At 39.6% G+C, this 24,293-nt stretch overlaps 1 protein-coding gene across 1 annotated transcript; it reads left to right on the top strand.

Annotated features, from left to right (window-relative positions):
• Nucleotides 1-11,850: 11,850 nt before the first annotated feature.
• LOC135774788 (cytolytic toxin-alpha-like) lies at nucleotides 11,851-16,876 on the top strand. The gene is made up of 5 exons (XM_073814123.1): nucleotides 11,851-11,941; nucleotides 12,124-13,827; nucleotides 13,947-14,041; nucleotides 14,132-14,397; nucleotides 16,657-16,876. The coding sequence occupies exons 1-5, from the start codon at nucleotides 11,851-11,853 to the stop codon at nucleotides 16,874-16,876; spliced, it is 2,376 nt and encodes a 791-aa protein (XP_073670224.1).
• The last annotated feature ends 7,417 nt before the right edge of the window (nucleotides 16,877-24,293 follow it).

Here is a 24,293-nt window from a genome sequence, read left to right on the forward strand (position 1 = left end):
TGCCCCCTGTAAAACCCTTTTTGAGATGTTCTAGCATCATATGTAGTATTTTATGACCAAATGACAACCCGCAAAAATAAACATGACTCTTTTACCTTTGTGGGGATCACAAGTCGAATCCAGTCTGTTTCAGATTATCCAATGTCCATATTTGTCCACAAATGCGTATAATCCGTGAAATATAGATTGTTTACATCAGATTTCGCATGTATGTCTGGTAATACAATATAATATATAATCTGAAGACTATTTAAATCGTAACATGTAAGGGTATATGAGCTTACATTCCGTTAAACACATGAACCCGCCTTCAAAGTTTGTATTTAAAATAGGGAAGTAGTATAATAGATCATCCAAACAGCGCCGTCGAAAACGTGACATCCTTTAGAGAGGTTACCAATGGCTCGCTCGTTCCTCCATCAGCCAATGACTTCATGGAAAATATTGATAGACAAAACATGTAGCCAATTATATGAAGAATACAACTATGTGTAACTTCTGTGTTTGGACTCATGCTGCGCTGCAAGAACTGACATACAGATGACGTCAAAGTACCGCGAGAGCGAGTCGAAATTAAACTACTCCGTAAGATTTCTTGAAGAGCTCTCGCGGTACTTTGACGTCATCCGACTGCGGCGCCGCATAAAGTCAGTGACGCGGCTGACGTACGATGCGGCTGACTGTTATTTGTTCCGCCCCAGCTTCTTTTATTTTTCTTTTGTTTTGTGCGCCCGAGCTTTACAGTCTGGGGAGACGCAGGCTAAGTTTGAAAAAAAAAAAAAAAACTTAGCAAACATGTCTGAGGAACAGGGCAGCGCGTCACTACAGTCACGTGACTTCACGCTCGAGCCGGAAGAGAAGACAATGCTGAATAAAGTCGTAATTCTGCTATTTTTGGACCAAACTGTATTTTCGATGCATCAACACAATCTTACTGACCCACTGATGTCACATGGACTACTTTGATGATGTTTTTATTAACTTTCTGGACATGGAAACCATACATAGATTTTCAATGAAGGGGAAAGCTCTCGGACTAAATCTAACGATAAAACATCTTAAACTGTGTTCCGAAGATGAACGGAGGTCTTCCGAGTTTAGAACGACATAAGGGTGAGTCATAAATTACATTATTTTCATTTTTGGGCGAACTATCCTTATTTAGTAGTCACGCTGTTCCCTTTGGGGGCGGAGGCGAAAACACAAGCTTTTACAGTATGTAAATATACACACAGACAATGACGCCCCCCGCTGCACGCTAGAATCTCCGGAAAAACAAGCCTATTTTAACCGCAAAATGTACGCTTTTAAATATACAAAAACTGCTATCTCAAACATGGAGAGGCTTCTTCGTGATCTCAACTAACAGATTCTGCAATAAAACGAAAATCACAAATTTCGAAAAAAAAACTTTGTTTCTCATTTTCTCGAAACTTGTGCTGCCGACTTGAGTCCCTGGTTTCCGTGACGGGTCACATTTATCTTCGCAAAAAATAATTAAATTACATTTTCATTTTTTACATTTAAATTTCAGTTATCAAATGTTTTCAAAAATAACCGTACAAACTTACAAACAGTACAAACTTAATTTTTTTCAACAGTATGATTAATTATGAAAATTAAATTAAATTAGCATAATATAAATTCTAAACAAAGCAACAGTATTAACAGCGGGACAAAAGTAACAAGTGTTACTTTCGTCCAGACAGAAACTCCTGAAATTTAAACCCGATTTACTTTTATTTTGGAAAACTCAGAGAAGTGAAACTACCGGATGTGTTAGAGCACTGAATAACCTGTAGATTGGTAACACACGAAACCAGAAACACAATGCATTATTAAAAAAAATTTACTTACCATGGTCAAAAATCAGCTTTTCGGACCTGCACGCGGGAAACTATGACGAAATAACGCAATATTTATCAGCTCTGTCAAGGGGTTGCATGCTAAATATACTTTGTTGCAGTCTTTTGTGGATAAAGCTTGCGTTTAAACATTTTAGGAAACACACGTTAAAGGTTTAACAATTGTAATATTGTATGTGAAACAAGCAACAAAGGGTTCTTTTTATATTTTTGTGTTTGGAATAAACCCTTTTGATTTTTGACTGAATTTTAATGACGAGTAAGAACCCATTTTTTCCTCCCACAAGTGAAGTTAATCAAGGACTTTGCATCGACATAAAGTAAGAAGAACTTTTCGTTCCATACAATCAATATTTTTGTTTAACGAAAGGATTTTCATTGAGTGATTGACGCGTCGAGTGACTGACGCATCGAGTAATTCACGCATCATTCAGACACGATACTGGAATTTAATTGACTATAGCAGCTGTGATTCTCCGATTCCATTTGGATTATACACAATTCGGATTTAATTGATCGGACTTTGGTGAACTTTTAAAGTTTTGAATTTTTTTGGATATATTATTTGACTTAGGATATTATTAAACTTTGCTGTGTTATGGACCCGTCATGTTTGCGCTGCCATATAGGCGGTGACGTCACTGCCTGCGAGAAAACTGATAATTCTTCAAGTCCCATGTAAACGCAGTTGTCTTCATAGCCGGCTTACTGATTTGCGTGTAAACGCATGCAAACAGTTTTCTGTAATACGCAGATTTTTGATAGTTATCCGCTTATTCTGTGCATGTAAACGTACTCAGTGTAAACAGTTATGCAATGCTAACGTGATTCTAACATGTTGGTAACTGGGTGCTAACATGTTGTTTTGTAACGTTAAAGTCTTTGGGAGGCCACACGTTTTAACATAATATCTGCTGGAAATCAGACGTTGTTTGTTTTCTTAAGTTACAGACACTGTTATGTCAACTGCATGTTTCACTTATAAAACAACCAGCCAATCAGAAGAGTGGCTTATGAATATTACTTATTACAGGCCAAAACGACCTGTTTTTAGCAGAGCTCCTGAAAGAGGAGCGGTAAAAATATATAGAGATTGTTTTTGGTACTTAAACTGCAAATATATATTCTTAAGGACATCATAACCTAAAATAAATTCTAGAAAGACCTGTTAGTACACATGTTTTCACTAACAGGAAATAAGCGGACTGAATGAGAACAATTTTGTGGAGCTCCTTAAGGTATTCTCACAGAAGGAGATTCCAGTTAAAAGACAAAACATTCCCCAACAAAAGGATGTTAAGAAATGGAAATACCTTGACGAGGTGTGTCTTCCTCAGATTGATGCAGGTATTGGCTTACTAATAGGAACAAATATACCCAAGATTCTTAAGCCTTGGAAAATCATCAACAGCAGAGGAGATGGGCCTTATGCTGTCAAGATCATAATGGACTGGATTGATAATGGACCTTTGGATAGAGAGAACATCCAAACTAACAATGACACAGGATGAGCACAGGTCATGGCAAACAGGATTTCGGTGGTAGGCCTGGATAACAATTCAACAGCAAATGAGAGAATGTGGAAATGTCTATAGAGGATAGCCAGTTTGGAGTCTGAATCACAGCCCATAGAGCTTGTTGATGGACATTACTGCATTGACCTTCCATTGAGCAAAAACTATGCTGTTGCTTCTCTCCGTGCTCAATGTCCGAAAAAAAAAAAATTCAAAGATGTTACTCAAAGATCATGCTGATAAAATCCCTGCAAGTGAAACTGAAAGAAACCTTGGCAGAGTCAGGTACATCCCACACCACAGTGTGTAATTTGTGGATGTGTAGTTTCTGTTTCGTATCTTTAATCGCTACGGTAGTTGAGTGGGATTGTGCAGGTGAGGAAATAAAGAGAAACAGTTTTCTTACCGTGTTGCAGTCTTTCATGGATAAAGCTTGCGTTTAAACATTTTAGAAAACACAAGTTAAAGGTTTGACAACAATATTGTATTAAAAAAAAAAAAAAAGGGATCTTTGTATATGTATGTGTTTATGTTTGGATTAAACCCTTTTGATTTTTGACTGACTTCTATGACAAGTAAGAACCCTTCATTTACTGCCACAAGTGAAGTTCAAGGACTTTGCATCTACAATTGTGACGAGACAGAAACGCAATGAATGCTAAACTTGTCTAGTATTGTATATAAAAGCTTCTCACCTTGCAACAGCTATAATAAATCAAGCTTTGGTCGAGCATTTCTTAACCCAGTTTAATTGAATGCAAAAGGTACAATTTTATTGGTGTGTGAAACAGCTCAAGTATACAGTATGTCACTGAAACTGTGATGTGAAAACTCAACCAAAGTCTCAAATTTTTTTCGATATAAAGAGCATCACAGATTTCAAGCATTAATTTCACTTTGATTTGGATCGCTGACATGATCCTACTCAGTCAATATTAAAAACATCAAGTTTATGTTTTCACAAAATGTTCTTTACCTTATGTAGGGTGATTTAATGTAGAAAACAGTAAACCACAAATACATACTTTAGCTGGGTTTTCACAGGCATGGTCACAATTATGTGTATAAAGCTAAAGTTTTTGGGTTTAGGTTCATAAACACCATATAATGAATGTTTAATCTTCGTTTAAGAATGTTGCATTTTCTCTGAATATTTGATTACTGTACTATATTTGCACAAATACACATCCCTTAAATGTTTAGGCAGTTGGTTGTTATCACAAAATAAGCCCCTTCAGTGTGATAAAATACACATCGTTTCATGTCAGGTACTGATCACTCTGTGGGAATAATTTCTGCGATAACAACCTGCTGCCTATTATCTCTTACTTAACATTCACAATGAAAAATGTCTGCAAACTAGACTAATGCCTGGCTCACACCACAGTATAATCGGGCCGAATTTACCCCGATTTTCCCCTCTCGAGAATCCAAGAGAAAATAGGGCAATGGACTTCGATCGGCTCCGAAGTTCGGCCCGGATTATCCTGTAATGTGAGACGTTTAAAAATCTAAACTAACACCTTCCGATATACTCTCAAGCAAATCGGGCCGCCCCGATCTTATCAAACATGTTTGATATTTAGGATTTTAAATCCGGAAAATTATGTCAGTACTTTCACAATAATCATTGAGAGGCGGAGATGATTGACAGCTTTCGGGACCGCGAATCAAGCTGCTGTACGGGTAGACAGCGCAGCCGGAGAAACAATTTATGGAAGTCAAGTGTTTCATTCTACTTTCATTCTGCTACAACTGCAGCTCGTTGGGGCAGACAGACTATTTAAAATATCGAAATTAATTCCTTGCTTGATTCATGTTGTTCACTCTTTTATAAACATTATCTAAAATATCTTAAAAACAAAAGAACATGATGATGGTCAGTCACGCACCTGCATCTATTCTGTGTATAAAGGAAATGTAATTAAATAAATAGGCATACACGAAATAAGTTGCACTTAAATAATTAGCATATTAACAAAAATGAATTTAAAATGATATGACGATTTTCAGTTCTTTTTTTGTGACGCACTCCACCAACGCACAGAAACTGATTGCTGAAACACCGCTCACTTGAGAATCTGATGCACCTCAAATCCACACTTGCAACGTATTTGTCCAAAACCATTGGTAATGTAAATACTAAATTTAACACTAGATACACTGCAAGATAGAATAGAATAGAATAGAATAGAATAGAATAGAATAGAATAGAATAGAATAGAAACTTTTACTGTCATTATAAAAATATAATGAAATTTGTTTAGAAGCTCTCTAAGAGCAACAGCCTCAGAAGAATAAACAACAAAAATAGAATCCACATAGTTTATTGCTACATAATATTATCACTGCAGAGTAGTATATAGTATATGGAATTTAATAATGCAAACAACCAGTTTAACCAAGTATCAGTCATTTAGCAGCAACGCTTAGCCTACAATTATATTCCTGTTAGGAAGAAACAGGAAAACAAAGCATTAATAGAAATAGCCTAGATCACTTTAAGCTCCACTGTGTAGGATCTACTCCCATCTAGCGGTGAAATTCTATATGACAACCAACTGAATATTACTTTCTAGCCCCACCCCCCATTCGGAACGCGTTTTAACTCGTACGGTGGCCGTGTCATGCCAAGGTTAACATGGTTTCCAGTAGCTACAAAGCAAAAGCAATGAAAAAATGAACATTTTGCAATGTCCTTTGCCTGTGATCCATCAAAGCACACAGATTTGTGTTAATCATGGAAAATGTCTGATTTTCATGATATGTCCGCTTAAAATCACATACAAAAAGCAACCATAAACGTAGCTTAGACACTCCTTTTTCATCGATGCGAGGAAAAATATCCCAGGGGCTGTTACACTTGGTATTAAGATGTGTTTTCGTCGATCGGCTCACAAGTGGATGAGAGAGACACATCACGTTTACACTTGGTGTTTAAACCCGTCTCTTTTTGTCCATTTTCGACCGCTTCTCTCCAGATTACTGAGGGGATGGTCTGTGGACGAGTCCCTCTCATGTCATTTAATCATGAGCGGGAGTAATGACGGGTTTAAATGGACGTGAACTAATATTATGTCAGAGTCCAATGCTTATGTTTTAAGTAAACGTTACATGTCCGTGTATATGTAAGAGCTTTCTCTGATATTGGTGAAATAAGATCGCTCAACTTTCACACGCTTGTAAAATGAAACGAAAGATGCGCAAATCAGTTTTGTCAATGAAAGGCTAAAAATAGGGCTGTCACCGTGTGTTTGTGCTAGAGGTCAGAGAAGATGAAAAACATTTATCTCAGTACCTCAGATTACATAAATGGGCGAAGAGACGGCGTGTGGCTGTTCGAACACATTAAAGTGCCCATCTTATGACTGCTTTTCCACAAGTTATATAGGTGTATGAGTTCCATAAAGCATGTTTCAAAAGTTGTTTGCTCGAAATAGCTTGTAGGAAAAGATTGTTACCCATCTCTAGTAGCCTCTGTTTCAGGGCAGTTCAGATTGTGCCGTTTTGAGCTAGTCTTACATATTTATGAGCTGCTGCTCCTTTGATCACGCCCCACTACTAACGTCATGTCCCCGTGTGCGTGCTCAGTGGTATCGTGAGCAGTACAGACCATACGATGTTATTATTTTATATATTATTATTATTAACGGTTTATGTTGCAAACAGACAAATCATGCAGAAAAGTATCACTAATAAGTACACTACAGGTGAAGAAACTCATGACACACAATGAGTAAATTGTGATGTTACGTTAGCAGTCACAACAATAAACTCGTTTTCCCTGGACAATGCTAACATATTCCCATTATAAAACATTTTCAAGCGCATTATTTTCGCAAATTACAGAAATTAAGACCCGGCGGGGGATGTATACTGCTTGTGGGCCACGTGCTAATTGCTAGAAGCTAGCGGGAGGTCCGGACCGTAAAGTTATAAGAGGCTCGGGGGTTAGCATCGTCAGAAAAGCCGGGGCTGTAAGGCCCGGTCTCGGTGTGTCAAACTCATCATGACACAAAGATTCCAGCGTAAATTGTGATGTAGCAGTCTGAACAATACACTCGTTTTCCCTGGACAATACTAACATATTCCCGTTATAAACATTTTCAAACGCATTATTTTCGCAAATTACAGAAATTAAGACCCGCCGGGGGATGTATACTGCTTGTGGACCGCGTGCTAATTCCTAGTAGCTAGCGGGAGGTCCGGACCGTGTATATATCTATGCGGACGGTTAAGTTATTAGAGGCTCGCCTCGTCAGAAAAGCCGGGGCGTACGGTCTCGGTTAGTTTGGCAAAAAGCTTTTAGCTCTAGCATCATAAATGTAGTTATTTTGTGACAGAAGATGACAACATGCAAAATATAACGTGACTTCTTACCTTTTGTGATGAAACAACGCGATCGCGAATCGAATCCAGTCTGTTTCAGATGTGTGAATGATCCATGAAAGTCCAATAAAATACATACAATTACCATTTTTGTCCACAAATGCTTATAATCCGTGAAATATAGATACATAGGGCCAGATTTACTAAACAGGGCAAATTAGCGCATGAGCGCAATTCCAAAAATGCGCTGATGGGAGTGGTGATATCTGCGGGTTATTTACTAAAAAGCGCTAATTAAATAACACAGGCGCAACAGCTGATTTCCATAATGACCAACCAATCTACTAAGAGCAGCGCAAATTAGCGCATGGTTGCAAATAAGCAGAGATGATGCTCCTGCAGGTGCATGTGATATACAGGCCGATAAATAAAGGCAGAGAGACGCGTGAACTTATCTGGTAAAATGATCCTGGAAATCCTCTCCCTTCTACCATGCAGTCTCTGATTTCTGCGATGTCTCCTCCTAGCAACAACAATTGCAGCCATTTCGAGCGCAAAATGATTTAAGACATGCTTTTTTTCGGCGTTAAATAGTCGCGCAAATGCCATACATAACACATGCGCAAACATTAGTAAATCGCGTTGCGTGAATCATTTAAATAGTCTCCTCCCAAAATGTTTGCGTCTGAAAGGGAAACTCCTAGAAATGCATATGCAATCAGGTCAGTCGCAAAAAGAACTAGACCACACCTTTTCAGCGCTAATGATCCACTGCGCGTCTTTAGTAAATTCCGACATCGCTATTTACCGCCAAAATGATGGTTTACGCTGGCGCAAGCGCTTAGTAAATCTGGCCCATAGTCTGTTGTTTACATCAGATTTCGCATGAAGGTCTTATCGCCTACAATCTGAGGACTGTTTGTGTCGTAACACACTGTATACAAGATTACTCCGGGTTCCAATAACCACGCGTTAAAACTTTGTTTTTAAAAGTAGGTGGGAGTATAATCCATAATATCCAAATAGCGCTCTTATTTCCGTGAGAGATGATAACAGCACAGAGGGTCTCATTCAAGTGACTGCTCTATGCTCTCTAGCTACCTGGTGGGTGGAGACCTGCGAGTGGGGTGGTGGGCGGGAAAATTCAAACTGAATGTGACGAAACTTTTTGTTACGTCACAACGGAGCTGAGTTTTAACTCGCGCAATCTGAGACTCAAGGCAGAGGACATTCAGAAACCTGTATCTCACTCAAAACAGCATGGATGGATTTTTTTCCAAGTTTGTATGCGTGTGGGAGCATCAGAGACACAAATGAACACCCCAAAACCCAGAAAAAGTGAGTTTTTCATAATACGGGCACTTTAAACCACATGCATGTTTACACTAACAAGAGTTATGCATAATCATGCTATAGTTAGCCAAGGAACTATAAAACTTCAAGTTTACAACATGGACTGTATAGATGTAAACGAATAAGCTGAATTACCTGCGGAGAAGATATTAAGTGCAACTTCTGTCTCTCTTGAGTCCCATCTTGGAAAACTAACATTAATCCAATATTGACTTTGGTCTTGTTGTTTTTCCTGTCGCGTTGTCGTTTTAAATCCCCTTTTCGCTTCCTTGGCGACGTGTTTTAATGTCCTCAAAAATAGGTCTTCAACAGGCTTTCAAATCTGCCTCAAATCAAAGATTGCGGGATCATCACGGTTTGCAGCTGTTGCAGCCGAAGGATTCAGGTAGCATATGTGGGCTGCATACATCACCAAGCCTGGTTTATTTAAATTAACTGAGCATTACATTCACAAGTCATAATCATATTACATACATTTACAATTAATTAAGAATAATTGTCAGCTTTATAATTGTTAATATTCTGAAATAAGACTGTCTTGATGACGTATACCGCCTACACATGCAACCTCCGCAGGCTTCAGCTATCGGCCAGCGTGAGTGTAGTCTGAAAGCGCAAAAGGCAAAGCTTGAATTTCAGGAATGTCCCTTGTCGGCGAATGTATTTCAAAGATGGAGGCACAACATGGATGCGCCAGTCGAGCGATTCAACCGTATGTATTTTAAATAGCAGATTCTACACTTACGAGAATACTTTGATTAGTGGGTGGGAAGTAATTACACATGAATGAGCACATACTTTTGAAAGAAAACATGGGTTTTTGCTAAGAATTAACTCAAAAAAGTACACAGTGGAGCTTTAATAATAACTCTTAAATGTGCAAACAATAGTGATATATAGGCTAGCCAATTATATTTAAAATATGTTTTTATATAGATGTATTTAAATTTAGACTTGAGTTGGTGCTAGATTGTGCACACATCTACAGTATGCATTCAAACACTGCATGCATAACACATCCTTAAACCGTATCATGATCGTTGCCATAAACAAGAGCTGAGGAGGAGAAATTGCCTAGGTTTCAAATAGAAAGCTGCTAGCAAATGTAAATATTTAAAAATAAATCATAATAAATGTGTCAATCTTCATTCCTTTATAACCCTTTCTCCTTAGGTGAAGTGAAGTGAAGTGCTCGCTCTGGCAAGATAATCTTAATAATATCCTGCAGTGTGTGATGCACTAGGATTTTTAAATCCTGTAGTGTGAGCATGTTTAAGAAGAATATCTGACAAGAATATCTGACAAGATTCTCCTTATGTGCGTGCTGAAACCAGATTTCATAATCTGCCAGGATTTTAAAAATCCTGTAGTGTGAGCCAGGCATAAAGCAGAAATCAGAGAGTTTGTTAAAATATCCACTCTGTAGTTGAGATTATTCACAGCATATGCTACTAGAGTTACATGTTCCTATGATCTTATCACAAACAAAAATGCACCTGCATGGTTTCTCGAGAGAGAAAGCAAACTTCAGATTCTGCAGAGAAAGAAAACATGTGAAGTGTTTAAACCAGAGGTGGGCATTCCTGGTCCTGGAGGGCCACTGTCCTGCAAAGTTTAGCTCCAACCCTAATTAAACACACCTGAAAATCCCAATCAAAGACTTCAGTATGATTTGGAAATGAGATTCATTGGCAGTCAGGGTTCTTCAAGGCCCTGGAAAGTTTTTCAAAAAATACATACATAGAGAAAGGTCATTGAAAGTGCTTGAATCTATTTTATGCAAGACGTTTTCTGGAAAAAAATACATATTATTCCCTGGGTAGTGTAGGATAATATCATGTGTAAAAATGTTTGCTTTAAATGCTTATATCTTCTATATGCAAATGTTGATTCATACCAAAATGCTTTTCTGCATAGTTGTGTTTGACAAATGAAAACGTCCTGGGTTACATATGTAACTGTTATTCCCTGAGAAGGGAACAAGGAAAATCTCCCTTGCAATACTTCCTGCGTCCTTGTAACACCACCTTTGGCAATATATTTCATATAGCGATATACTTCCTGGCTTCCGCGTCACCTGTCTTTGTCATTAAGCCTCACCATTGGTTGAATTTGATATACACATTCAGACTCACTTAACCTTGGAGGTGTCTCCAAAGTGTCACCGCAATGTGCTGCGTGCACGAGTTCCCTCGAAAGGGAACTGTAACAATGTATCTTTAAAGGTAACACAAAGTAACCTTGCTCTTTCTTGAAATGTGTCCCCACATTTAGTCCTTGAATTTGAGTGTATTGGACCTGGAAAGTCCTTGAAAGGTCCTTGAATTTGAAGTTAACTAAGGTGTGGGAACCCTGGGAAGTGTAAAAGAACCAAAAACCCCCACGATCCAGACAAATCCTGGTCAAATTATCTGTGTAATTTCCCTAATGTCTGTGTAAAAAACGGCTTTAGAGTGTAAAATTTAGGAGCTCTTTTCAGGCTAGGTCTGAAAAGCATTCCAATCTGTGGTGATTTGTTACACAGCGGGGTACCACAGCCCAAGCTGGGTGCTTAAAGGCAACTGTTTGCCTAAAGTTGTTCAGTTTTCGTCTCCCTGCAAAGGATCTCTATTTATTCTATTATCTGACACACTTCTTGAAGGTGACGAATGGCTGTATGGCAACTCTTAAGATATTTTTAGATTTTAAAAAGTAAGCAAGAGAGAGAAGTAATGAACTGCACATTATTCTAAAAATGCAACTTCAATATTTTTAAATTAATTGCTTTTTTACTCTTATTTACTAGCGCTATGGAATCAGAGCCAATTATAGTGGCAGCTTTAGGAAGACCTCTATATCCTGGAATGCTTTACGACTGCCGTAAGCATTCATATATTCCAGGTGCTGTATCTACTAACTTTTTATATTTTCTACGATAATAAATGCTTTGTATTTGCCTTTTTGTACCTAGATTAGTACCTAGCCTGCAGTTTTTTCTTGATGGTTTGGTGTGTTCTGGGCTTACAGTGCTTTACATGTGTAGATCAACAATACATAACTGATAAAGCCTCTACTTATTTCAGGTGTTACACTGTGGGATAAAAAGTCAGTAAAGGATAATATGGACATTCGCTCAAAGCTCGATACAGAGATCAAGTTTAGTAGCTCTGACTCTTTCTTTAGTAAGTGCAGTCTTCTGGACGTCAATGCCTCTTTGAAGGCCAGCTTCTTCGGTGGGCTGGTAGAGGTTGGGGGATCTGCCAAGTATCTGCGTGACACCAAATCCTCAAACCAACAGTCCAGAGTAACAATGCATTACAGTGAAACCACAACATATGAGCAGCTCACTATGACCCAGCTGAGTCAATTCACCTACCCTAAGGTATTTGAACAGAAAACTGCAACTCACGTGGTCACAGCTGTGCTGTATGGAGCTCAGGCTTTCATGGTGTTTGATCGGACATTTTCAGATGATGACAACAAGCAAAAGATTGAGGGAGAACTAAATGTCATGGTCAAGAAGATCCCTTCATTTTCCATTGAGGGACAAGGAAAAGTTAAAATGACAGATGAAGAGAAGAATATTGCTGAGAGTATCAGCTGCACGTTTCATGGTGACTTTCATCTTGAGCAGAACCCCACCACATACATGGAGGCCCTGCAGGTGTACAAGCAGCTCCCCACCTTGCTGAAGAAGAATAACGAGAGTGGGGTTCCAATAAAAGTCTGGCTCTATCCTCTATCTCTGTTAGACACAACAGCAGCTCGGCTGGTGAGAGAAATCAGCACAAGTCTGGTTTCTAACACGGAAGATATAATGGAGGAGTTGGGAGAAGCGGAGAGGAGTTGCAATGACTTGTTCAGTAATACACTGATAAATGTTTTCAGTGACATTGATGAAAGGGTTCACACATTTCAAACCTCATTGAGCATTTACAAACAAGTGTTACAGAAAGCACTGTGCAAAGTCCTACCTGATATCCAAGGAGGAGGAAAGGACGAGCGGTCACTGGAAGATATCTTGAAGATTCACAATGAATCGCCTTTTAATGCAAGCAGTCTTAACCAGTGGTTAGACAACACAAAATCTGAACTTGACCTCTTGAGTTACTGCACCAAATCTCTGTTGGGGATCAAAACTGAAGACGCAGATGGACTGAAAACTATCCTCCTTAATCCTGATATTGATGTAGTGGTGTGTTTGAACTTTACATCTCTGAAAGATGATGACCCATATCTTACAAACCTGAATGACTTCCTGAAATCTAAGCAGTTTGAGAAGCATGAAGGACAAATTACCTTGCGGTCTGTGGCATCCATCACAAAGTGGTTTGAAGATCCAAATGCCATCGCAAAGATGAGAGAGAACTTATCTCACTTCAGAAGCTTCTCAGAGGCCAATAAAGATGATAAGAGAATGTGCTTCATTATTTCTGCCATCTCTGATTTCTCAAGTCCAGGCTCCTCCATCTATCTGTATGAAAAAGGCAAATTGACGGACAAACAGTTTCAGCCTTTAGTGACAAAACTGCCCGCACCTAAAGTAATCATCCAGGGAAACACAGTTTCCATTAAAATGTCAATGTTTCCAGCTGGATCATTAAAACAATACAGAGTGGAGTACAAGGAGGAAAAACGACAGAAGAAAGAATGGGTTGTCAAAAACACAAACAATGAAAACATTATTCTGACAGGATTGGAGTATGGAAAAGAGTACCTGGTCCGCTATAGAATAGTGAGTAAAGTGGGAGTGAGTGAAGCCAGTGATACTGCCTGTCTTTCTTTAGGTAAATATAATCTGCACATTTATTACAAATTATATGTACTCAAAAATTTTAAATATATATATATATATGTATGTATGTATGTATGTTCTCTCATTGTGTGTTTCTGTTTGATTTTTCAGCTCCACCTGTGATTGTGGGTGGGTCAGGAGGTGATACATTCTCCTTTATCAAAAATTCTGAAAATACTGTTAAGAAGATAGTTTTTTATGCCACGGTTTGTGCAGTTTTTTTCTATTTCATTATTTGTGATCATCAAAATATTTTACATACAGTATTTATTTAATATATTTTCTGCAATCTCCAGGATAAGGCCTTCTGCAAAATAAAGATGACATTTAATAATGATGAGACGCATACCACTGGTAAAAGGACAGGAAATCAAAGAAAAGAAATTGTGTTTGACACAGATGATAAAATCCTCGCTGCCACTTTGTGGCCAAATAATAAGAATAACCCTAATGACCAGAGAGTTGCTGGTTTGGAATTTTTAGTTGAAAAAAGTGATGGTCGAACTGAAACATACTCTGCTATATGTAAGAAGCTGGGAAGGCCTGTGAATCTTTATGTAAAGTCAGGAAGATTTTACGGCATTACAGGGAGAAGTGGAGCGCAAATTGATGCTTTGGGTCTCTACTTTATTTAAATGTGTCCAATAATTGTCACAGTATCCAGATTACAAAAAAAGTGTTTTTCCGGAAAAGGTAATAATAAACAAATACCCTAAATAAAATAAATGTTGGTGTTGTTTATATTTATTATATAATTATTAAGCAGTAATTGTTTTGGGGATAATAATCTAATGCTGATATATCTTGATTTTTTTTATTCAATGTATGACCTTGTGAAAGTACTTAATGTAATATAAATAACTTACTGTACTTGTTTTAAGAAGATCAGTTTGCACTTCTAATAGGAGCGGTTTACCATACAGGGCTTATCCTAGTCACAGACTAAAATGTATGTTTGAGCTGCCTTCATTTAAAAACATCTTGCACTGAATTATCTTAACATATAAATATGTGTTTGTTGCAGTCCAAGAAAAGAGATTTACGTTGAGTTAACTCGCGTCATCGTTTACTTTGGGTTTTGTACCTTTTGCATATTGTTAACATGTAGGCCTAATTATACACACTTACACACCAAAGGAAATGTAAAATCCTGAATCGGACCATAGTTGCTCTATAAGATGATAAAAGCATGTTCATGTGGATGTGTAGTATGATTTACCTTCAGCTTAATGTATTAGTGTGAAAACCTGCTTAACTAATAGAGTAAAACTAAGCGGCTGTTTACACTTGGTATTTAGATGTGTTTTCGTCGATCGGATCACAAGTGGATGAGAGAGACACATCACGTTTACACCTGGTATTTAAATTTGTCTCTTTTGTCCACTTTCGACCGCTTCTGTCCTGAATACTGTGAGGGGGTGGTTTGTGAGACGGTGGACGAGTCTCTCTGCTGTAATGTAACGCGTGTGGGAGTAATGACAAGTTTATATGGACGTGAACTAATATTATGTTGGAGTTCGCTGCTTGTGTTGTAAGTAAACATGCTACACAGTGTTTTGTATTTGTATATGTTAGAGCTTTCTCTGATATTTCAGTGCAATTGACGAAATAAGATTGAACAACTTTCACACGCTTGCAAAATAAAACTGCAGAGATCAGCCATTTTGGTTTATCAACGAAAGGCTAAAAATAGCGCTTTTCACCGTGTGTTCGCGCCAGAAGTCAGAAAAGACGTAAAACATTGTGTTTAGTACCTCAGATTAGATAAATGGGCGGAGAGAAGGCATCTCCTGTGACTGTTTGAACACATTCAACCACATGTGCATTTACACCAAAAAGCAATCTGATGAAAGGGTTTTCGACTACCTCTAAATGTGGTTAAAAGTGGTTGAAAGTGGACGAGCTCAAAACGTTTTGAACACGGTTTACATCTGGCATCAACGTCGTCCTCTTCTGATCCGATCGATGAAAACGCATGTTAGTGCCAAGTGTAAACAGCCTCAATGAGTATTAAGCATAAAATGCGCTTACTGCCTGGTTGCATTGTGTGTTAGCCCGTAGTTTTGGCATTGAAAATTAGCATTTTACGTTTTTTTCTCATTCGCTTTTATACATTTCTCAGATCAAAATTGAAATTCTCAAAACTGCCTGTTCAATTTTCACATCATTGTCACTTGTGCCCATCAAAAAAACTGTTTCTTGTTTCTTTGCAAATGATTATGTACAAATCTCTGCCGTTTCCTACATTATCAATTGCTTATGTCATGTTAATCTAAATGTATTATAGTGAGTCTGTGATGAATAATCTCACCCCACACAACAATTAGGCATTAGTTCATAACATAATTCTTTGCATGCAAAATGGTTGAATAAATTGTCATAATATGTCAAGCTGTGATGAACGAGGCACCTGCCTTGTCCTCGGATCACCACCAGAGGGAGCCGTCCCCCGAGTTTAAGTACATTCCGGACTGCATTTCCCATAATTCCACATACCGGGACTGACTGCACTGCCACCTGTTTACCATCATCCTCTGCCTATATAAACTGAACTTGACTTCAGTACGAAGTCTTGATTTGCCAAGGCTGTCATTCTGAGCGTTATTCTGTCTGTGATTACCCGGTTTGTTACTTCGCTCTGTTTACTCTGATATTATGATTGTTTGCTGCCTGCCCTGACCCTTATGCCTGCATTATTGACGATGAGATTTGCCTTACCTACATTGCTGTGTTTGCTGTTATTGACCGTTGCCGTTTTGACTACGAGAGTGTTATTAAAAACCTGCAATTGGATCCTCAGCCTCATGGTGCATCATTAAAGAGGACTTCGCCCTAAAGTGATCCAGCGGCCATCTCTCAACTCTTTAAGGAGCTTTCAGCACAACAGCTCGCCGGTCACCAACATCAGCTGCCTCGTCTCACCTCTCTCACGGAGGAACTCGTCACGGCACTTCAAACTTATGAGGTATTTCAATCACGATAAACCCAACGCCGGTCAAACTGCCATCTGCGGCTACTTCAGCAGTTACATCCACTGCTAACCCTCGACTAGCTTTCCCGGACAAGTTTAGCGGAGATCCTGAACGGTGTAAAGGATTTTTGAAGCAAAAAAAAATCTCTTTGTAACCCAACAACCCTCTCTTTACCCCAACAACGCTAGCAGGATGGCTTTAGTTTGCACACTTCTCATCAGAAAGGCTTTAGAGTGGGCTACTGCAGTATGGAAGGAGGACGGAACAGCATTTAACTCTTTCAACCATTTCCTTACCCAGTTCTATCGTGTGTTTGAACATATCACTGGAGGAGAAAGCGCTGAGGAGCGTCTCCTGAACATTACCCAAGGCAACCGTGCGGCAGCCAATTATGCTTTGGCGTTTCGCACACTTGCTGCCCAGGCAGGCTGGGAGGAGAAGCCGCTCAAGCTCATTTATCGAAAGGGTCTGAATCGTGAGTTACAGACTGAACTTGCCTGTCGCAATGAGGGAAGAGGATTATCTGAGTTTATGGAACTTTCTATTCAAATTGACAACTAACTTCGAGCTTGTCGATCTCCTGCATCTGTCTCATCGGCTGAAAGCACTGAACCCATGCAACTCGGATATACTCACCTGACTCCCGAATAGAGAGAACGACGTCTTCAACTATGCCTCTACTGCGGTAAACCTGGACATCTGCTGTCTGCCTGTCCTACCAGGCCACCCAACAAACAAAACCCTGGTGAGTACGAACATTTTTACCTCACCTTCTCAGAATTGTGAACAGATTAATGTCCAGTTAAAAGCACAGGAGCGTATTATTAATCTCCTGGCTCTCATCGATTCTGGAGCTGCAGGCAATTTTATGTCTCAAGAATTTGCTAGATTGAATGTTATACTGATAATTGAGTGCATCTCTCCTTTGGCAGTGGAGGCGATAGACAGTCAGCCTCTAGGAGAGGAAATAATCAAATTTATTACCAAGAACAACAAATTACTAGGGGATTCTCAACACAAGGAACAGATCCATTTTCATGTCATTACCTCTCCTCTTCATTCACTCATTTTGGGATTGCCATGGCTAAAGCTCCACAACCTGGTCATTTCATAGAGAGATAATTTAATCCTTCGCTGAGACGAAACTTGCTCTCCACACTGTATAATTCGGTATCACCATCATCTTCCAAGTTCTTCTTTGTGAAGAAGAAGGATGGAGGTCTTGGACCCTGAATCGACTATCAAGCTTTGAATAAAATCATGGTAAAGTTTCGATACCCTCTACCTCTTGTGCCTTCAGCTCTAGAACAACTCTGCAGAGCCAAGTACTTCATAAAGCTAGATCTACGCAAAGCATATAATCTCAACCGCATTAAGGAGGGACACTAGTGGAAAACAGCCTTCTCTATTCACAATGAATACTTGGTCATGCTTTTCGACCCATCTATCAGTCCTTCCGTGTTCCAATCCTTCATTAATGATGTATTCCGGAATATGTTGGATCGTTGGGTGATATTGTACATCGACAACATACTCATTCACTCTGAAACATTAGAACAACACATTCAACATGTAAGAGCCGTATTGAAACGCTTAATCCAATATCAACTTTAAAGTGTGTGAATTTCATTGTACCTCAACATCCTTCCTGCGCTACATCATCTTTGGAGAAGGAGTGGCAATGGACGATTCCAAAGTGCAAGCTGTATAGACCAATTTCTTGTTTGCAAACAGAGATGACGTTTTTTGTGGGCGGAGCCAAACTGGTTGCAGAAAGTGACTGCTCCGCAGTAGGGTTGTGAAGTGTTTTTGCATTAAACTGTGATTTTTATGGATTCCTTTATGTTTCCCTTTAGTGCAATGTTTCTTATAGCGTTTTAATCACATTACGTTTATTTTTTTAGATAGATAAAAAGTTTAAATGGCTTGGCTACTGATATGCATGTATGTAATGTATATGTATTGTTCTTTTTTGCTAAATCAAATATTTTTACAGTCTGAATCGCTGAAGTACATGTCAAAGCAATTCTATCATGTATTATATATAATAGCGTTTATTAAATATTTCATAATTTTCCTGTTTTTTATTATTTCTTCCTTAATAAATTATAATTGTAACATGATAAAAACGCTATAAGAAACACATGGAGGGAACAGACTTCGACAGAACACCGGACATCTTCTCTACTTATTTTCTATTCTAATTATTAAAAAATTTCCAGATGATTTCCTTGCTCCATTCTGTCCGTTTAAGGGCTTATTGTAATCATAAACACCTACGTTTATCTTCAAATGATGTCTTTGACGATGGTATTCTATAAAAATGAAAGCCATCTTTTTTGGCATTCTTATTCTGACACTTAACAGCACAACCGGACATTTTCCAATGAGTTATCTTGCTCTTTTCACTCGTGTCTAATTCATTTCCACTGTTTTTCTGCAACCGCATTGCGCGCGCAGCTTACAGTGACGTAACTGTGACGTCTACTCTAAATTGGTCTATTGAATTGGCTGCAAACCAAAACCATCAAGGAACTCCAACGATTTCTGGGCTTGGCAAATTTCTACCGCCGCTTCATTTGAGGATTCAGCACAGTTGCAGCTCCCCTTAGTTCTCTCACCAAGAAGGTTCCTTCTCGTCTCAGCTGGTCAACCAAAGCAAACAGGGCATTCCAGCAGTTAAAGGAGAGTTTTACCATGGCTCCTATCCTACATCACCCAGATCCTACCTGTCCATTTATTGTCGAAGTGGATGCTTCCAGCACTGGAATCTGAGCCATACTTTCTAACATCAGGGTTCCTCCAACAAGATGTTCCTTTGTGCATATTTCTCTCGCAAATTGACTCCCACAGAACGTAATTATGATGTAGGGGATCGAGAATTGTTAGCCATTACGACAGCATTCGAGGAGCCTCTGGCTAGAGGGCGCTCAACATCCTTTCACCATTCTCACCGACCACAAGAACCTGGAGTACTTACACTTTGCCAAGCGTGACAGGCTCAATGGGCCATGTTCTTCACATCCTTTCATTTCACTGTCACCTACAGACCCGGTTCTAAGAACACAAAGCTAACGCTCTCTCTTGTTTGTACAACGAACCCAGTGAAAACACCACCTTCGAGAACATTATCCCCGAGACCCAGATTATTTCTCCCATTCAATGGAACATCAAGACCGTAATCCCTCAAGCCAATACTCTAGCTCCTCCTCCACAAGATTGTCCTCAGGCTAAAACGAATGTACCCGGAGGCTTGCGTGCTACTCTCCTCGACCTCCTACACGCCTCACCCAACTCTGGTCATCCCGATATCACAGGCACCATTCACCTGACCACTCAGTTCTGGTGGCCATCATTGTCCCAGGATATCACTAATGTCGTAAAGAACTGCACTATCTACAATACATCCAAAGCATCACATCAACTCCCTGCCGGTTTGTTACAGCCTCTACCCATTCCACAGTGCCCTTGGTCTTACATAGCGATTGATTTCATCACAGACCTACCTAAATCCAATAACTGCACTGTCATCCTTACCATCATTGACGCCTTCTCAAAAGCCTGCCGTCTGATACCACTACCCAAACTCCCCACTGCTCTCAAGACAGCTGAAGCTCTCTGTAACAACATTTTAGATTCTATGGATTACCAGAGGACATCGTTTCAGACAGAGGATCACAAATCACATCACGATTATGGTCTTCCTTCTTCAAGCAGCTAAACATCCACATCAGCCTCACTTCTGGATACAATGCACAGGCCAACGTTTAAACTGAAAGAATGAACCAAGATCTTACGCTTTTTCTCCACTCTTACTGCCAGAATAACCAAACGGATTGGAGTCCGTACCTCAGGTGGGCTGAGTATGCACAAAATTCCCTCATCAAACCAGCCACAGGCCTCACACCCTTTCAATGCATCTTAGGATACCAACCACCTCTTTTCCCATGGTCCGGGTGAAAACCGGCCAGCGTATCATTGGGACTCCACTACCTGCCATCGAGCACACCCAAAAGAAACGCTGTCTGCACAGAGCTTTCGATAGGCGTTTCAGGTGCCTTCGGGCAAGGACTAGCAGACTAAAGAACAGTTTTTTTCCTAGAGCTGTTTTTCTATTGAACTCTAATCCCTGCTGATTTTATTCCCCATACCATATCTTATTTGCTTTATTTAAAATTTATTTGCCTAACTTATGAGTGTATACATATATACATATATACACACATACACATATATACATATATATACACATATACATACATATACATACATACATACATATATATATAGTCCATGATTATGTCCTACAGATATGCAACCTTTTTGCACTGCTGCTATTGCACTTTTGGTTTGATCTTAATTGCATTTTGTTACCCTGTACCTGTACTGAGTAATGACAATAAAATTGAACCTTGAACCATCTGAACTACCTGCAGTGGATGATTGGTTCCTAGAAGGAAAGAAATCTGGAACGAAGCACACCATCATCACTTACAAAAGGCCATAAGGAGACAAAAACTACAAGCAGATAAACACTGCAGAACTCACCCAGAATATCAACCTGGTCAGTGGGTCTGGCTCTCCACCTGAAACATCTGTCTCCATCTTCCCTGCAGAAATCTCAGTCCTAGGTATATGGGTCCATTCAAAATCATTAAACAAATTAATTCAGTTTCTTATCGATTGGCATTACCTCCCACTTACTGTATTTCTCCCACGTTTCAAGTCTCTTTGTTAAAACCCGCTGGTGGTCCGAGAGGGGATCGAGAGGAGGTTGCTGGTCCATCGGGTCCACCTCCCCTGTTGGTCAGCGGCGAGGAGGCTTACCAGGTCCACAAGCTCCTGCATTCCAGACGCCGGGGAGCCTATCTCAAATATCTGGTCGACAGGGAGAGATACGGACCTGAGGAATGCTCTTGGGTAAGGGCGGGGGACATCTTTGACCCTTCACTCACCGCTGAGTTCTATCGCAATCACCCAGACAAACTGGCCCCTCGACCTCGTGGAAGACCCTGGCGTCGCACGCATCCTTGTTTTGGGAGCCGCACGCAGGGGGGGCTCTGTGATGAATGAGGCCAGGGCATCCCCTGAGTATTAGTACATTCTGGACTGCATTTCCCATAATCCCACATACCTGGACTGATTGCACTGCCACCTGTTTCTCATCACCCTTTGCCTTTATAAACTAAACTTGAACTTGACTTCAGTGATTTGCCATGACTGTCATTTTGAGCATTATTCTGTCTGTGATTACCCAGTTTGTTACTTAGATCTGATATTATGATTGTTTGCAGCCTGCCCTGACCCTTCTGCCTGTATTATTGACGACGAGAATTGCCTTACCTACATTGCTGTGTTTGCTGTTATTGACCCTTGCCTGTTTGACTACGAGAGTTTTAATAAAACTGCAAATGGATCCTCAGCCTCATGGTGCATTCATTACACAAGCATATTTCTATACCTAAACTTAACCATTAAACTTTTTCCTAAATCTGTCCTTAATTGTTACAGTAAATTGTCACCTTTAAGACACTCTCCATGGGGATCTCATCCCTGAACAAGAGAGGGGTCAAATTGGAGATTACCTGCCAAAGTATGTTTTAGTTTGTAGGGGGCTGCATATATGAAACAACACCTAACCCTAAACAAATTCTAACAAAAGGTTTCTCAGCTGTTTTTTGTAGTATTACAGTAGGTGTCCTTAACAACATACTAAAAGTTTACCAAAATTTGACCACTAGAAAGGTGTAATTTTCAAGATCCAATATGGGCAGGAAGCCCTTAAGCTATCCTAACTCCTTCATTTTTTGACCTAGCCAAGTAATCTTGTATCTAACCCTATGATTTCTGGATCTATGAATCCATTGGACTTGTCTAAATTGCACAATAAGGTAATACATATGTTAAGCATTCTCTATAGATCCTCTATAAATGTTTTTGAGTATAAAAGTGGTTTTAAACTAAACCTAACAAAGCTAATTTCAAACATTTTAAATAAAGATGATGGTTAAATAAAATATTGACATTTGATATTGCTTGCCTCATTGAAATGTTGTTGACAGCACAGTGTATTCCATTTTGTTTAAAAAAAAATACATCCTTGACTTTTTATACCACACACCCTTCACCCTGATTTGGTGATGAAAAATGCTGGACGCTGACATGCCTGACCAGTATGACGCTTTTCTATTGCATAGTACCCCACAGGTCATGTTGGGTCAGCTCACTTTTGGGGGCTTTTTCACTGTGTACAGTACATAGTAAACAATACTTTTTTATGACCATCACAGTTTAGGTTCCAAGCAAGCTGAGCTGATGCTAAAATATGACGTGAAAACACTGTAGATTGCTGATTGATCTGTGAGAAATCTCACTACCAGTGTGACTGCTTAATGCAAGATAAGTTTACCCTTTGTGCCCTGCGCGGTCTCGAGCAAACCTGTTTTCATCTGTGCTTTGTTGTAAATTCCCAAACTCCCTTCTAGTGGTATAAAACATCCACAGGATACCATACCAGTGTTTCCCAGACTTGCATGCGCACATCCGCATGTATGCACAGCATTTTTGCAACTTAAATGAGGCTCAGCGGAGCTGATGCCATGGGTGTTTGAACAGAAACTGTCATGTGAGGCAGAGGTAGTGATAAATGCAATCCTCTGGCCCTTTCCCTAAGGATGTCTTCCTCTGCTAAAACTCAGTACTATCACTCACAAATCAGCAGCTTATCTGACTCTCGTGCTCTCTTTAACACCTTCTCTACTCTTCATTGTCTGCTTGCCCCCCACCTTCATCTGACTTAACAGTCAGTTTTGACATGCTTAAACTCCTGATGCTTGCTGGCTCCCCTTTTTCTCTTTCCTAGCTGAAGCAGATTTTCCAAGATCTTTGCTTTTTTAACCACCTTACTACCTGCCTGCTGAATCCCATACCCACCCATCTCCTTCAGGTTTCTCCATCAGTTATCCCTGCTCTCACATATATTTAGCAATTAATCTCTTTCCACTGGTACATTCCCCACAGCTTTTAAAGAGGCCCGGATAAACCACAGTGAAGAAACCTACACTTAACCCTACAATGTTAGAAAACTACAGACCGGTATCTCTCCTTGACTTCATTGCTAAGATTTAAGTGTTTGGTTTTTGACCAGCTCTCCTCCTCCTTCACACAAGATAACCTCCTAGACAGCAACCAGACGGCGGTCACTACACCGAAACTGCCCTACTCTCAGTCATTGAAGCCCTAAGGCAGGCAAGTGCAGCCTTTAAATCATCTGTACTGATGCTACTGGTGACATTGTCAATCACCACATCCTCCTGTCGAGGATGGCTGTGTCTCATATGACCTTGTTATTTGTACACGGTGTGACTATACTGTACAAATCAAAACACATAAATAGGAAACTGTTTGCATTATTTTGTCACTTATTGGGAGCAGTATGCAAGCTGGAGCCATCCAGTCTTTGTGCTAAGATAAGCAAGCGGGGGCT

This window comes from Paramisgurnus dabryanus, chromosome 3 (assembly GCF_030506205.2).
Source record: "Paramisgurnus dabryanus chromosome 3, PD_genome_1.1, whole genome shotgun sequence".
In the NCBI taxonomy this organism is placed as follows: Eukaryota; Metazoa; Chordata; class Actinopteri; order Cypriniformes; family Cobitidae; genus Paramisgurnus; species Paramisgurnus dabryanus.